The 17,162-nt window shown below is 47.4% G+C and overlaps 1 gene segment (V, D, J or C); it reads left to right on the top strand.

The window, feature by feature from the left end:
• LOC132818899 (immunoglobulin kappa variable 3-11-like) overlaps positions 1–16,202 on the top strand; it is a 38,641-nt gene extending 22,439 nt beyond the window's left edge. Inside the window, 1 exon segment of the V gene segment in view lies at positions 15,973–16,202. Within this exon segment, the coding sequence occupies positions 15,973–16,202 (230 nt within the window).
• Positions 16,203–17,162: the final 960 nt, after the last annotated feature.

Genomic DNA, 17,162 nt, shown 5'->3' with positions numbered 1-17,162 from the left:
GCCATGGAAAACGCAGGGTTACAGGGATTGGGTAGGGGAGGTGTGGGTCTGGGTGGGATAGTCTTCAAAGGGTCGGTATGAGCTTGCTGGGCTGTGTGGCCTGCTTCCACACTGAAGGGATTCCTCAATTCTATGATTCTATGATTCTATGAAGGACAGAACAGGATCTCGACAGTGGAGAGGGGGTATTCTGATGTTCAAAAATTCTTATAGAAAGGAACACAAAAAATACATATTAACCATCAGAGCATACAAACTGAGCGGCAAAATGACACATTCTCCAGTCATATACCAAGTACAGAAAGGAAATCAGGAAAAATATTTTGATGCAGTTACGGAATTTAATGATGAATGATGTATAAACTGAATGCTCCATTCAAAAAAGGACAGAATGATTTTTAGAATTTCAACAGGTCTAAAGCAAAAGAGGAAATCAGGATCAAACAGTCATTTGAGAATCTGGAACTTGAGTGAGAGAAAGTCCTTTTTATGAAAACATTTCATTTTGCCTTGCTTTCTCTCCATGGATGATGCCTGACCCGCTGGGGTCTCCAGTCTACATGGTGTTTGCCTTTGCTGTGCTATTTCTCGCAAATTGCCCTGATGTGTGCAAGACAAAAGCTTCGACAAAATGTCTCTTTTTTTCAGCAACACTCAAATCCAGATCAGTCTGGAGAGAAAGCAGGGCCTTGGAATCATCTTTCCCTGCAGGGAGGGAGGGAGTGTGTGTGGAATCTCCCATGGGCAGGGTTCTCCTGGCTGCCACCACATCAGGAAGGCTGGAGCTTGATGATCGAGCTGAATTGACAGGGCTTACTCTCACAGTCCTCAGGGCCATGGAGCCTCTTGAGATGGGAGCATCTACTTGGTGTCAGGGCAGACAATGACATTGCAGTGGGATTGGAAATGGGACAACTCGACACTCGATGTTGCACAATGGCTGCAGTGACTCTTCCTCTCTGCCAGATCCCTTCAGGAGTGAACGTGGATGTACAGAATAGCTGAACACCTTGGTTTTTGAAGAAGGCATGTGCAATGGAACATTATTCTCCAGCTGACTGTCACCAGCTTGGTGCTAGAAAAGGTTCCTTTATTCATTGAGCTGAGAGCCTTGCTCCTGACCCAACAGATTGGTGTTGAGTGGAGTTTCAGGAGATAAAGAGAGGCTGAGGAGGGAATGAATGAGCAAGTGAATGTATCTGCTTCTCAAATTTCCCAGCAACAATGAGAGCTCAGGGTTAAGACACGAATGAGAAAGGGTGAAGCGTTGAAGAAATCTTTCACACAGAGAGTGTGTACGAGTGGGTACAGAGAAAAGACCATTCAATTGTTTTGAACTTACAAATTAGTGGCTGAATTAGGTCATTCAATCCTTCAAAATTCTCGACCAATGAATAGGACCATGGCTGATGTGATTTTGCTTCCAATGTCACATTCTCATCCATCACAGAATGGTGAATGTATAACAAAAGTGGACAGAAAAGCCAGATCCTGAACTACAACAGCAACCACCCAAACACACACAGGAGAAGCTGCATTAGGCCCCTGTTCAATAGGGCTACAACACACTGCAGCACTCCCGACCTGCGAAGAGAAGAACACTTCTACAAAGTCTTTACCAAGAACAGATTTTCCTGCAACTTTATCCGCAGATACCTAACAGACAAACAACACGATGAGGACATGCTACAACCTAACTCCTAGCCACGCTACCGTATATAAAGAAACGCCACCGAACTGACAGCCAGACTTGTCCAATCATGGAACGGTGGCTCAGTAGTTAACACTGTTGCCTCACAGTGGCATGGATCCGATTTCAATTCCCTCATCAAGCAACTGTCTGTCTGGAGTTTGCATATTCTCCCCGTGTCTGCAATGATTTCCTCCGGGTGCTCCGGTTTCCTCCAACAATCCAAAGATGTGCAGGTCAGGTGAATTGGCCATGCTAAATTGCCCCTAGTGCTAGGTGCATCAGTTGAGGTCAGTATTGGGTAGGGGACTGTGTCTGGGTGGGTTATCTTTGGAGGATCGGTGTGGACTTGTTGGGCCGGAGGGCCTGTTTCCATACTGTAGGGAATCTAATCACTCATAAACTGCCCAGAAACTGCCAGCCACACTCAGACAACAGTGCGTGAGAACAAAAGACCCAAAACCAATCATGTGAAAGACAAATGTAGTTTACAAGATTCCATGCAAAGCCTGCATGAAACACACAGGACACACAGCCAGACAACTAGCCACCCACATCCATGAACACCAACGAGCCACTAAACCCCATGAGCAGCTGTCCCGAGTAGCTATACACACAGATGACAAGGACCACAAATTCAATTGGGCCAACACTATGATCATAGGACAAGCTCAACAGAGGGCAGCCAGAGAATTTCTAGAACCATGGGCTCCATCAATAAACACATTGACCGAGACCCAGTAGACCGACCACTGAAATGAACATTCCCAAACCAGCAACCAGAAACAGCAGGGATGGAACCAAATAAATTCCAGAAGACACAGCACAACAGCGCTTCACAGGAAGCTCCAAAGCTCTGAAGGTGTCACTGAGACAGGGGACAAAATGTCTACAAATCAACTTCCCAGCTCGGTGAGCATACCCACAACTACAGCAAGAGTGAGGGGTTTTCCTGTCCTACAGTGCGCTCCAAATCCTTACCTGCCCTCCTCATTGTCATACCCTCCTGCCCCTTCCTACATATGGAATGGGACAGCCTGGTCCTGAGGATTATGACTTCCTTCTGGAACAAGATCTCCAGGTATCTCTGCACCTCCCTGATGTGTCACCAATTATTTCAACACAGCCTCCAGTCCAAACACCCTGTGTGGGAGTTGTTGTAATTTATACATTCACTGCAGATGTATTTAATCTGAGTCATTTTAATTTAATAAAGAAATATAGATCCCACTTACAAATGGAAGATACGGCTTCCTCTATTAATCCAGTAATTGTCTTCAGTATCTGAATTTAAATTTTCGTGCTTTTGATTTATTGACCTTCTCGAATGGGGGTATCCCGAAGCAGTACAAGATGACATGAGGATATAGATGGGCTGGGAGGGTCAGATGGGCTGATCAGTAACAAATGGAATTCATTCCGATAAATGTGAGTCAGTGAGCTCTCCCTGACCATGTGAGTGAGGTGAGGGCAGAGTGACAGCACTTGACATCAAGGCCTCTTTGATGGTGTGTGGCATCAAGGAGCCTGCTAGTCCAGGGAAGGGATCAACATCTGGATCCTTCCAAGCAACTCCTGAGAATTCTGTCATCCCAAACGGACACCTCCTCCTCCTCAGTTCACACAAACAGCAGCAAGTCAAGCACACTCTGTCCAAACTGGTTGGGGGAACTGACCTGAACTCTCACAGCCCTGTGCCATGCTCTGCTGAAAGATGGAGGGACTACTGGGGAACCCTAGGGGCAGACAGTTCCACCAATATTGTTGTTCATTAAATGTGAATGTGAACTTGTCCTGGTCCTCAGCCCTCCCTGGACCAGGGCACATTCAAAATGACCAACTGTGTAAAGACCCATTGCCAGTCCATCAGCAATGAGCCAATCTGCTCTGAATACTCCCTGAGTTGGCGCACTCCATTATGTTCGGTTAGACTGCCAGAGAGCCCACCCTTACACTCCAAGGTTTTGATAGCCCTCCCACCACAGAGTCCTCCCATGAATCTCTTCAGTTTGCTCTCCACTAGTGAGGGCTGGTCCCAGTGGTTTTGATGGATGCATCTGTGAGTGAGATATAATGAGATATATACATATATATAATATATATATAGCTTGATATATTCCCTGTTCCCCACCCACACACGTATGGACACAGACTCTTCCCCATTCATCATACACTATCAGGCACAGCTATTCAGGATGGGTACTGCCCCTTCAGAGCATCACCATGGTGTATGGGTGGTTATCGAGTGAAAGGTACCCTCCCCACTCTGGGTTGGATCTTTCCCATCTACACTCTGAGTTCAGCTCACTCTCGGCTTCATTCTTTGATCTTTCTGAACTCCAACACACCTTCCTTCTTTCCCCATTTATTGGGGAAGATTTTCTCAGGGCCCTGCATTCCTGCTGAAAGTGCCCCTTCTGTCCCTAGCTGTCGTATTGCCCTCCTGCTCCCAGGACCCCATTGCCCTCTCTATTCTCCCCCTCCTGTTCCGTGCCTTGATGGTGGAGGGTTTCAATTCACACACCCTTTCCCAGAGGCTTCAGCTCGGGCCATCTCCAAAGCACACACCAGACAGAGACTGAATCTTCTTCATCTTTATTCCCTTTTCCAGATTGACATTGACAGAAAACAGTCAGCAATTAACAGCCCAGACAGAGGAAGCTGCACAAATTCACAGCCACAATGGAGCTTGAGGAAAACGCTTGTGGAGATTTTCTCAATAGCATGAGAAACAGTGACAAAACCTTTAGGTGGAGCTGGTGGCTGAGCAGGAAGGAGATCTGGTTTACTGAAGCAGAGACTTCTGAGGTTCACATTGTTTTTATACAGCTCACAGTTTTCAATATCTTTGAAAGGTTATACTTGTTGTTGCAAGTCAACACTGTCCCCAACAAACAGTCTCCTGGACGGGGACAGAATAGGGTTATATGCAGAGTAAATCTCTATCCATACTGTTCCCACCAAAGACACCTATGACAGGGACAGGATAAGAAACAGAATAAAGCTGTCTCCACACTGTCCTCGTCAATACTCCCAGGACAGGGACAGTACTGGGTTCTCAAAGTGTCACAGTAACCTGCCTTAACCGTTGAACCACAGAGTCTCCCAGAGGCCAGTCTCAAGAAGGAAGAGAGTTGAAATTCAGTGCTGACAATGACCTGTGTCCTTCCAGCTCAGCCCTGTTCTATTTAAAGTTGTGTCTCCTCTGTGGACTGTCTCAAACACTCTACACACATTCTGATCTCCTGATGCTCTTGCTGAGGGGAGAGGAGAGGGTCACATGGGTGAGGGCACAGGAGAAATGAGCGTTGGACTGGCAAAAGTATAATTTTGAACATTTGTATCCAATACCCAACAAACCGGATGTTTTTTAAATTCCTTTTTGATTGTGGACATTGAAGTCCCCCACCCAGAGTACATTCTGTGCCCTGACCACCCTCAGAGCTTCATCCAAGTGCTGTTCAACATGGAGGAGAGACTGACTCATCAGTCGAGGGAGGACAGAACATGGTCATCAGCCAGAGGTTTCACAGAATCAGAGAATCATACAGTGTAGAAGAGGTCCCTCATCTGATCATGTCTGTCCCACAAAGGCAAAACTAAATCTACTCTCCATCCACTTTCCAGAACTGGGCCCAAGGTATTGAATGTTCGGATATTTCAGGCGCTCATCCAGGTATTTTTTAAAAGATATATTTTTAAAATATTGACCAGGACACCATGGGGATCTGCTCTGCTCTTCTCATAGTGTCATGGCATCTTCTATTGGCCCCTGAGAGGGCAGACATCAGAACATTCAGTCTGAAAAATGGTCCCTGAGCACTAAACCTCTAACAGTGTTGCACTCCCTCAGTATTGACACAACAGCAGTGCAGCACTCCCTCAGCATGAACTATCTGACAGGATGGCACTCCCACAGTATTGACTTTCTGACAGTGTGGCATTCCCTCAGTACGAACCCTCTGGCAGTGCAGTACTCCCTCAGTACTCACCCTCTGACAGTGCAGCTCTCCCTCAGTAATCACCCTCTGACAGTGCAGCACTCCCTCAGTACTGACCCAACATTAGTGCAACACTCCCTCAGTACTGAACCTACAATAGTGTGGAACTCCCTCAGTACTGACCCTCTGACAGTGTGGCAGTCCCTCAGTACTGGCCCTCTGACAGTGCTGCATCCCGTCAGCGCTGCACTGCACTCTCAGCCTGGATAATTTTCTTCAGTGATAGGATCATGTAAAGATGGAATCTCTACCATGTTGAAGCAGGCCATTCACCCAAATAAGTTCACACCAATCCTCCAAGGAACATCCCACCTAGATCCAAACCACGACACTATGCCTGTAACCCTGCATTTCCCAATGGCTCATCCACCCAGTCTGCAACATTGTGAGTCTGAGGGGAGAGTGCTCCCCACTGAGACTAGGCTGACAACTCCCGGTCCAATAGCCTGCCTTGCTTCCCCATCCCAGCCCACACTTGGAGGAATGAGACCATCTCTAGTTTCCCAGCTAGAGATAGTGCATTCAGGAGAAAGCTAACCATCGCCCTCTCCAGGATAGTTAGGGAAGGGCAATAAACAGCAGACATATCAATGTCCTCCCCATCCCAGGAGTAATCAAAATAACTGATGGACAATTCAAACAATCAAACTGGTGGAAGGTGGTTCAATCATTCCAGTGATTAAATTTCACCTGGTAATTCCTGTATTAAGTTCAAGCTGAAGCTATCCTGGTCTCTGCTGAATTTAGACCAATTTTCATGTTCATTTCCATCTTCATTCTTTCTCTCCAAACTGATCCTCATTTGAATGTTGCAAAAAACAAAACATTATGTTGAAGCTTTTTGTCCTGCATACATCAGGACAATTTACAAGAAATGCCACAACAAAGGGAAACAATATTTAAACTGGCGTGTTCATAGTGACAACACCTCAGCCTGTCAGCACTTTCCTCACTTGCAATATCAATGTCATGTTTTTCTCCTTTGATTGGTACTTTTACAACCGTCCTGATGAGGGCAAAGTGAAAAGCTGCTAAAAACCTGGCATTTTCAGGCCAGTTCAATATTCTCAAATGACCATTTGGTCATAATTTGCTCTTTTGCTTCAGACCTGTTCAAATTCCAAAAAGTAATTCTGTCCCATTGTAAATGGAGGACCCAATTTACCAGAACTTACTAAACGCCAATCTCTGCATCAAAATAGTTTTCCTGATCTCCTTCCTGGACTTGGTGAATGACCGGAAAATGTGTCATTTTGCCTTTCTGTTTGTCGGTGTTGACAGTAAATCTACATTTACTGTGTCGATTTCATAAAGAAGTTTTGTTATCAGAATACCCTCCCTCCCACCTCAAGATCCTGTTCTGGTGTTTCCCTATAACCTAGATCCCCTGTCCCTGTCCCATTCTGCATTGCCCCTCGTGGAAGCCCATAACTATCCACCATATCCCAGATGTGACCTAACCATTCTTCAGTACAGCTGTCCTGGCCACTCTCCCCTCCATCTCCTCACTCTCAATATTCATTCCAAAGTCCCATTGGCCTTTCTCATTTCTTTTATAGGACTTTCTTTCCCAATTTTAAGCATTTATGTTGCTCAACATCCTTTCTTGCCCACTGCAGTACATTGTTTACAATATGAGCTACACTTCATCCTTTAACGTTCTGAGTCATTACAACCAGGAAAGCTCTCAATAGAAAAATTCAATTAATCCCATTGCCCTGCTCTATCCCAACAGCTTCAATGTATTTATGGTGCATTCAATGACATCTGACACTTGTCTGTCTTATCCTCTTACACCCACTAATGGCTTTCTCTTGAGTTCTTCCTGACAAATTGCTATTTATTGCAGTTTGGTGACACACTTTGGTAGCCGTTTGTTCGGTCTTTGTGTAATTCATTTTGTGCCTGATCCGTAGGGCACTCCACCTTGCAATTTAAAAATGCAGGTTCACCCATGTCATGGCCGAGGCTCCAGTCTTTCAAAGAGATGAGTTCAAGCCTCAACAGCTTAATCATTTGAATTGTACGTCATTTATTTTGATTTCTCCTGGGATGGGGCAATCATTGATTTGTCTGCTATTTGTTGTCCTTCCCTAATTGTCCTGGAGAGGGCGGTGGTGAGCAATGTCAGATCCAGAACATAGAACATAGAACATAGACCATGACAGCGCAGTACAGGCCCTTCAGCCCTCGATGTTGTGCCGCCCTATGGAACCAATCTAAAGCCCAACTATCCTATACTATTCCATTTTCATCCATATGTTTATCCCGTGACCATTTAAATGCCCTTAGTGTTGGTGAGTCTGCTACTGTTGCAGGTTGTGCATTCCATGCCCCTACTAGTCTCTGAGTAAATAACTACTTCTGACATCTCTCCTATATCTATCACCCCTCAATTTAAACCTATGTCCCCTCAGCATCTGAGGAAAAAGGCTCTCACTATCCACCCTATCTAACCTTGTGATTATCTTAGTATGTCTCAATTAAGACAACTCTCAACCTTCTTCTCTCTAACAAAACAGCCACAAGTCCCTCATCCTTTCCTCATAAGGCCTTCCCTCCATGCCAGGCAACATCCTAGTATATTTCCTCTGAACCCTTAACTTCCCACATCCTTTTTTTAAATGCCGTGACCACAACTGTATGCAATACAGTATGCAATTGCGGCCACACTAGAGTTTTGACCACAGTGACATGATTCATTCTTCACGTCCCCACGATCTGGCTCAGAAAGTATCTCAGTCCGAGCAGTTGAAGATGGGCAATAAATTTGAAGCTTCCCAATGACATGAACACCCTGAGGAGGACTAATGCAGCTATTTGCTGTCTGCCTTTGAGGTTCTGAGACACCACATTCTCACTGTTATGGGTTTCTAATCCTCTCAACTTTATTAACTAGATGATAGCAACATGTGAAGTGTTTTTGTTTTGAACTGTCAGGTCTCTTTTCCCACGCCTCTCTCCTCTCCACCTCCCTCCAAGCCTTTCTCCAGATGTTTCCCGTGACAGCCTCGCTGTGCAGAGTGAGAGCTCCCTGTGTTCTCTGAGGCCTCACTCTGTCTTGTATCTGTCTCCTCTCCAACGTAACACAAAAAACATGTTTCTAAAACCCTGTTGAGATGAAAAGAGAGCTGAGAAAACGACATCAACCATAATTGACTTGGTCTTGTTAAAGAAAATAATGTTTGTTTTGAAATTGTATTTCTGTCAGTGAGTGACAAAGGAAAGATGGGGGTCCAGGGTTGCTGCAGCCTCTGCCAGAACATCGGACCCAGGAGCAGGAGCAGGCCTTTTGGGAGCTGCTGTGCCAATGGAGAAGATCACTGCTCATCTGGTTATGGTCTCACCTGCACTTTCTGCAGTTATCCTAAACTGCCTTATTCATCAAAAACCTGTCTACCTCAACCTTGAGTATACTTAATTACCCAACCTCCATTCCCACGTAGAGAAGAGAATTCCACAGACTGTCAAACCTCAGCATGAAAACCCCTCCTTCCTTTTAAACGGGAGACTGTTTTGTGTTAAACTGTCCCTCCAGTTCTCGTCTGCCCTATAACAGGATCCACCCTCTCAGTATCCAGCCTGTCATGTCACCTTCAGATCAGAAACTGTTAATGAGAGAGAACAGGTTGCAAAAGCGAGGCATTTCCACGGAAAATAATTAACAATGTTAATGTCCATATTTTTTCCATTGTCGAGTCCAAAACAAGGGGATTGATAAAATTAGAATTGGGAATGATTTCAGGAAGAAGTCTTTGTGACAAAGAGTGGTGGAAATCTGGAACTCTAGGTCTGACAAAACTGTCAAGGTCGGGGTTCAATGTTCATTCGCTCAACAAGGTAAGGGTTACAGAATTAAGCGGGAATGTGTTCTAGGTGACGGACTTTAGGCTCAATCTACAAATTTATTATCTTTTATGTGTGAGCCAAGTCCTGCGTGCTCTTTAAATAAAGCAATATGAAAAATATCTAATCTTACAGTTTTAGTTTTATTCTATCAGTAAGTGGATAAAGTATACAGAGCTCTGGGTCTAAACCTTCCTGTCCCTGACAAACTACTCAGTCAGTCAGTTCAGAAAGAACAAAAAAACCTATATCTGTCCCTGACACAGTCTTTTATACCATAGAAAACATCATACCATCACTCAAGTGAAGTTGTCTTCTAATTGGCTGTTGCTCCGACTCCATTCCCCGCCTCCTCGCATTTCCGGCTGTCCGACCTCACGTGACCTTCCCTTTTCGGAGACAAAGGACCACCATGTGGCCTCCTTTCGAGCGCGAAACGGCAGTCTCGCCCACTTCCGGGGCGCGAAACGGCCGATCACGTGACCTCCCGGAGCGCGAAACAGGGAGACCACGTGACCGCGCCCGCATCTCGGAGCATCACGTGATCATCCTCTGCGCGTGCATCAGAGGACCACGTGACCTCCGAGCATCGAGGACACGCCCCTCAGACTCGACAATTTAGTTTCCAGGTAAGTTTTTCACATATATATTTACATAGGTCAGCCATGGGCTGATTGACTGACTGGTGAACCAGACCGAAACAACTGATAACTCATTCCCACCGGAATCCACTGGAATGGCCGCTGTTTCGTTCAGATGCTCATGGCCCGGGACTTGACGCGTGGTTCTCAGCAGCAGTACCAGCACTCTATAGCCACTAGAGGGCAGCTGTTTCACTGTCCCTGAACAGAACAAATGAACTGGGGCCCTGCTCGGGTCAAACCAGTTCAATCTGTAGAAATGTGGAGAGAGAGAGGGAGAACAGCTTTTGAACCGGGATACTTATCACACAGCAGTGAAAATGTCCCCTGGGATATGATTGTCTTCACAGTGTGCAGTTTTGTTCATTCTGTGATTCATGTAGACTATGTCAGTATTGAGTGACGCAAAGTATATTTTCTCCTCTAAACCCTTTCTAAAACACCCTCTTCATCTTGCTTTACTCCTCATTGACTCTTCTATAATTGTCCCTGTTCCCTCACTCCATCCCGATCCCAGAGGAATTGATGGCCAGAGTTCATGACCCCGCACTGTGTGAAGGTTGGTGTCAAGTGAGGCCAGTGTGTTGGAGCTTGGATTTCTGCTTCAGGCCCAGGTGTAGGGGCCTGTTCAACAATCTGCACATTGTCCTTTTCCTCTTTCTGATCACAGACTTTCTAATTTTGTTTGACAAGCTAATGATGTAAATCCATCAGTGTTGTTTATGGCTGGGATCATTTAACATCTTGGTCCTAGTTTTTCGTGGACCCTCACACGTGATAACACAGTTTGCAATGTTTCCCTCCCCTTACGTGTTACGAAGAGCTTTGCAAACATGTTTTGATGAGGAAAGTGTGTCTTCAACACCATGTGATGGAGTGGTGGGTGTTTGAATTCTCATCCTACTATCTCCAACTTTCAAGGAAAACTACCTCCACTGACCCATCTCTTTGGCCGCCATTGCAGCAAAAGCAAATCTCTCCCTTTGCCAGCACAAAGAGAAAGTGACCATCAGATTCCCTGGTCTGTGATGGTTTAGCCCAATAGGAGCAGCACTGGGAGATCATGCTGTATCAGCCTGGACAGAAACCTGGGCAACCTCCAAATGAAAGGATGACCTTCAGTGGATCTGCTGCTACAGGAAATGTAGAATTGGAATACTTATTACTGAATCAACTCATCAAACCCAATTACAACTGAGAATATATAAACCAAACCAATTTCCCAGGTCATACATCACAACACAGGAAGAAAATGGAGAACAGGCAGTGACTGTCCCCTGTCTCTCACGAGTGTCACTGTAACTGTCCCCTCTCTCTCAGGGGAGTGTAGCTGTTCCTGTCCCCTCCCTCATTGGGGGCCATACCTTTTTGACCATCCTTTCTGTCTGAGGATGTTACTATTCCTGTCTCTCTGTGGGCGGCACGGTGGCACAGTGGTTAGCACTGCTGCCTCACAGCGCCTGAGACCCGGGTTCAATTCCCGACTCAGGCGACTGACTGTGTGGAGTTTGCACGTTCTCCCCGTGTCTGCGTGGGTTTCCTCCGGGTGCTCCGGTTTCCTCCCACAGTCCAAAGATGTGCGGGTCAGGTGAATTGGCCGTGCTAAATTGCCCGTAGTGTTAGGTGAGGGGTAAATGTAGGGGTATGGGTGGGTTTCGCTTCGGCGGGTCGGTGTGGACCTGTTGGGCCGAAGGGCCTGTTTCCACACTGTAAGTAATCTAATCTAAAAAAAACACTCTCGGTATCGGCATGAGGGCGTCACAGCCACCCAGTTTGTTAGTTCAATTTACTCTCTTGTGAAATGGGTAATCCCTGCTTCACTATACTGATCCATGTGTTAATACCCGGCACAGCTCACTCTTCATCTCAATCAGATCACAGGGTCTAAGGTTGGTCAGTACTGTCTGGCCCCAGAACAATAACACTGACTGACTGGAGATAACCCAGATCAAGTCCCAATGAGAGTGTTATTGACCTTCACACTCAAAGCCCATCGAGGATGTGGTTGTTAGTCTCAAATGTTGCCACAGGATAAGTTTTCCCAGAGATTCATAATTCATTCTAGATTTTAAACAAGAGAGGGATGTTGTGAGGAAACAGATGGGAAGACATGGAAGGGAAACAAAAAGGAGAGTGAATTGTATTTCTGTTACACCGTTCATGAGCTGAGAATATTCAAAGATGTTTTCCAAACAATGGAATATTTTCAAAGTCTAGACATTGTTGTAATGTGGGAGCTGTGACAGCTCATTTACGCTCAGCAGGCTCCCACAATAACAGCAAGTCATTGACCAGGATATCGGGGGGTAGGACACCGGAGTGGAGAATGGGACAGGCTGGCAAATAAACCCCAAGTAACCAGTGAGGCCTGAGTATTGGGCTGGGTGGGATGGAGAAGCCAAAGTAAAGGGACTTCTTAAAATTCTTTCATGGTATGTGGGGGGTCACTGCCTCGGCCAGAATTTATTACCTGTCACTTGTTGCCGTGCTGAAGTTGGTGGTGAACTGCCTTCTTGAACCGCTGCATTCCATGTGCTGTAGGCCTCCCCACATAATACTAAGGGAGGAAATTCCAGAATTTTGACCCAGCGACAGTGAAGGAGCTGTGATGTATTTCCAAGTCAGGATGGGGAGTGGCCTGGATGGACACTTGCAGAGGATGGTGTCCCACGTATCTGTTGCCCTTGTCCTTCTAGATGGTAGTGGTCATTGGTTTGAAAGGTAATACCTTAAGGAACCTTGGTGAGTTGGTAGTGATGGTACAGCGGGTAGTGATGGTACAGCAGGTAGTGATGGTACAGCAGGTAGTGGTGGTACAGCTGGCTAAAAATGATCACCTCTCCACAGTCAGTGGTCATTCCCTTTCCTTTTATATCAGTGAAACGTGTCGATGATTAACTCCTGGTCAGTAACAGCAACAACAACAACTTGTATTGATCTAGCATTTTTAATGTAGGAACCATCACACAGTTTTTGTGATGATGACGAGAAGGAGACAAAGAAGTGAGAGGGGTTTGTGGAGGAAATCCCTGTGCTGAGGGCTGGGCGACTGAAGGCATGAGGGGGAAGGCTAGGTTGGAGAGTTTGGGAGATGGGGGAGGGATTGAGGATAACCGAGTGGTCCATTATATCACCTCCCCACCTGCTGCAGCAGGAGACTGGGGAGAGGAATTGGGAGGCTGGGCAAGGCACCACCCAGAGGCTGGAGGCTGTTACTGCAGGCAGGCTCCAAACCAGTTCGGCTGTGAGAGAACGAGACTGGAGAACACAAGGACATGGAAAATAGAAGCAGGAGGAGGACTCCAATGCCAGTACATTCTTTGTTAAACACAGGGATTAATACTGCACACTGTACTCCACGTGCAGACTCACTAACATCCTCTACAGTTATAACAGTATTTCTCTACGTTAACATTCCAACTCCCAGCAATAAAGGCTCCTATTCAATTCGCCTTCACAATTACTAGCTGCACCTGCACTAACTTTCTATGTTTCATACACAATAACATCCAGATCCCTCTGCATTGCACTTTGTTGGAATCTGTCTCCATTTTAATAATAATCTGCCATTTGATTATTACGACCAAAGTGCATGACCTTATACTTTCCAAATTTAAACTCCATCTGCTGTGTATGAGTGCTGTCTTATTTCTGTTTGGTCTTCTTTTCGTAATTGTCTGTCTCTGTGTATCTGCCTGTACCATGTCCCATTCCCATTTGCTTACAGCCCAGAGACTTGGTTGTCCAGCCCTTTCCTGCTGGTTCCATTCAATATTGAACAGCTTCCTCGAGACAACGTAGCCCAGCATGTCATCCCCTCCTTCAACCAGGATTTGCCTTGTTGTCCAGTGATGGCACACTCGAGAGAGAGAGTTACTTCATGACTCGCTCCCAGACTCTGTGACAGGAGGAGGGGGTGGGAACAGAGGAAGATCCAGGCTCCGTGATTGGGGAGTGAGGAGGAGATCCAGGCCCAGGCTCCATGACTGGGGAGTGAGGGGAGACCCAGGCACAGGCTCCGTGACTGGGGAGTGAGGGGGAGACCCAGGCACAGGCTCCGTGACTGGGGAGCGAGGGGGAGACCGAGGGACCTGGCTCAGTGACTGGGGAGTGAGGGGAGACCCAGAGCCCAGGTTCTGTGACTGGAGAGTGAGGGGAGACCCAGGGCCCAGGTTCTGTGACTGGGGAGTGAGGGGGAGATCCAGGCGGTCCCTCACACTGTGTCCATCTTGCCCACTCTGGTTGAGGAAAAGGCTGATGTCCTCACCAATGAGCTCCTCCAAACCAAACAGAGGCTTGTGGGGACTGAAGATGGGAAAAGGAGACTGGAGGAGGAGGAGTCAACTCAGGGAGTGAGAGGGCAAGGAGAGGTGGGGGAGGACACGCTTACCCTGGGGGGGTGGAGGGGGGAGGTAGTGGTATGGTCCGTGTGGTTATTGTTTGATGCTGTTGAGCCTCTCGTTCTGAGTTTGCTTTCCCACTGTTGTAGATTAGGGAGGTTTCTCACAGGGAGTTAGAGGAAGCGGAATGTGAAGTCTGCAGATCAAGTGCCATCATTTCAGAACACAGACAGATACAGACACCGTGACCTGCTGCCTACTTCCTGGGAGATGGACACTGAGCAGATTGGGTTGAACCGAATGGTGCATCGGGTGGCTGGGTGTTTCAGGGTTTGAGTGTGGGGTTTGTCTCTCATTCCTTTCTTAATGTCAGTGAGTGACCATCCTAGAGCAGCTGCACCTTGCTGGGGCCCGACTTCCTGGTTTCCTGTCACTGATGACACACTCTGAGGTTTCATCTTCAGTCTCACATTCAGGTGATACTTTTGTAGCTTTGAGACATTCGAGTTGAACATTCCCAGTCTGCCTTAGCTGCTGTGAGCACAGTACCTGCTGACTGCTCTCTGCTCAAAGCAGTTTCTGAGCAACCACGTTTTCGTGTCCCTTCCTCTTGAGGCCTGTACCTATTTCTGCATTTTCATAGCGCAAATCCTTCACTAACCACAACTACCTGTTGATGAGTAACTCACTGGAAACTGCTTTCTCCTGACTTTCTCTCCCAGCAAGAGCTCCCTTTAGCAAGTGTCCTCTTGTCAAGTCCTAACCCCTGACCAGCACAAAGACCCTGAGCAAGCATTTTATTTTTATCCCCTTTCTCTATGCAGGCGCAGAGGGATCTGAGTGTCCTGGGACATGAATCACAAAGTTAGACACAACGATAGCAAAAGACGAGGAAGGTCATAGATCATAGAATCCCTACAGTTTGGAAGAAGGCCATTTGGCCCATCGATTTCACACTGACCCTCTGAAGAGCATCCTGCCCAGACCAATCCCATCCCTCTAAGCCTACATTTCTCATGCTAATCCACCTAGCCTGCACACCACGGGCACTATGTATAATTGAGCACGGCCAATCCACATAACTTGCATGTCTTTAGATTTGGGAGAACGCTGGAGTACCTGGAGGGAACCCACGCAGACACAGATCAATGTTCAAACTTCATTCACACAATCACCTAAGAGTGGAATTGAATCCGGATCCCTGGCTCTGTGAGGCAGCGGTGTTAACAACTGAGTGACCATGCTACCTGGAGCCATTGTAGATGGAGTGTTGACTTCTCGGCCTTTTGGCTAAGATCAAGTGTCTGTTCTTATCAGGACAGAGGTCGAGTTGCGAGTCATCAGAGCTAGTGGAGATCATCACCAGATTGTGATCAGATGTTGGAAGATCGTCTGGTTGTGCTGACCTGCCCTTGGTGGATCTTCATGCTGGCTTTCGCCTAACGCCAATTCAGGGACCAGCCAACCTCAGAGCGATGGCCTCAGCAGCTGCCCACCCCTCATCCAGGGCATTCGCAGCACAGTCAGGGTGACTGTCAAGAAGGTGGAGGAGCGTACACCAGTCGATCGGACGGTGTTCATCAAGGAGATGTTGCTCGAGTGCTGTAGGTTTGCTGCAGCGGATGTGTACAGCTGCAGGATTTCCCTCGGGCAGGCTACTTTGACGTCACATTCAGGAGCGTGAAGCAATGCGGGCAGCTCCTGAAGGTCTTCAAGGAGAAGGAAGGGGAGCCGCTGTTCTCCATCTTGTCAGAGGTCTCGTTGTGTGTGCTTCCTGCACAGAGGAGTCAGGTTGTTACGCTCCATATGAACAACCCAAATGTTCCAGCAACCGATGTCCTGGCGTTCCTGAGAAGATACGTGCAGGTTGAGGGAGAAAGCACCGAAGTGGTTGACACTTTCAGGATCTGGACCAACAAATGACAGGTCAGGGTAACCCTGAGAGTTGATGTCAGTGGGAACATCCTCCACCCACACTCCAGCTTTGCTATCGGAGGGAGCAGAGGGTATCTGACGTACGCAGGGCAGCCTAAAGTGTGCCAAACCTGCGGGGGGTGAGGCCACATGGCAGCGGACTGCAAGGTCACGATCTGTTGAAACTGCAAGAAGGAGGTCACCCGACCAAAGAATGCAAGGAGGCCAAGAACTGTAGTCTGTGCGGGGATGTGGGCCACATGTACAAGGCCTGCCCAAGACAGGGGGGGCCGCTACCGATGCGCAGATGGCCGGGGGTGAACGGAAATGGTGTCTGGGGGCACGCAAAAGGAAGGACAGGCAGGAGTGGAGCAGATGACAGTCACCAGAGAGATACAGCTGCCGATCAAAGCTCCTACAGGACAGACGGAGGAGGAGGAGGGAGGAGGAGGAGGGAACGAAGGAGGCAGAGGAATGGATTCCTGTACAAAACAGGAGGAAGAAAACCCGCCAGGCCGCCAAAACCGACCAGAAAAGGGGGAAACGGCAGCTGCATGGGGAAGACACAGACAGCTCTTCGGAGGGTAAGGACGGGCGCAAGGAGGGTCATCACCAAAAGAAGAGACAGAGCACTGCGGGGAGAAAGGAGGGCAGCACCTGCCAAACAAGAAAGGACGAACCTCCTGAGGCAATGGGAAATGACCACCCCTCACCAGGTGAAAGCCAGGAG

Source organism: Hemiscyllium ocellatum, chromosome 9 (assembly GCF_020745735.1).
Source record: "Hemiscyllium ocellatum isolate sHemOce1 chromosome 9, sHemOce1.pat.X.cur, whole genome shotgun sequence".
NCBI classification, from domain to species: Eukaryota; Metazoa; Chordata; class Chondrichthyes; order Orectolobiformes; family Hemiscylliidae; genus Hemiscyllium; species Hemiscyllium ocellatum.
This window is presented reverse-complemented; position numbering and strand designations above follow the sequence as displayed.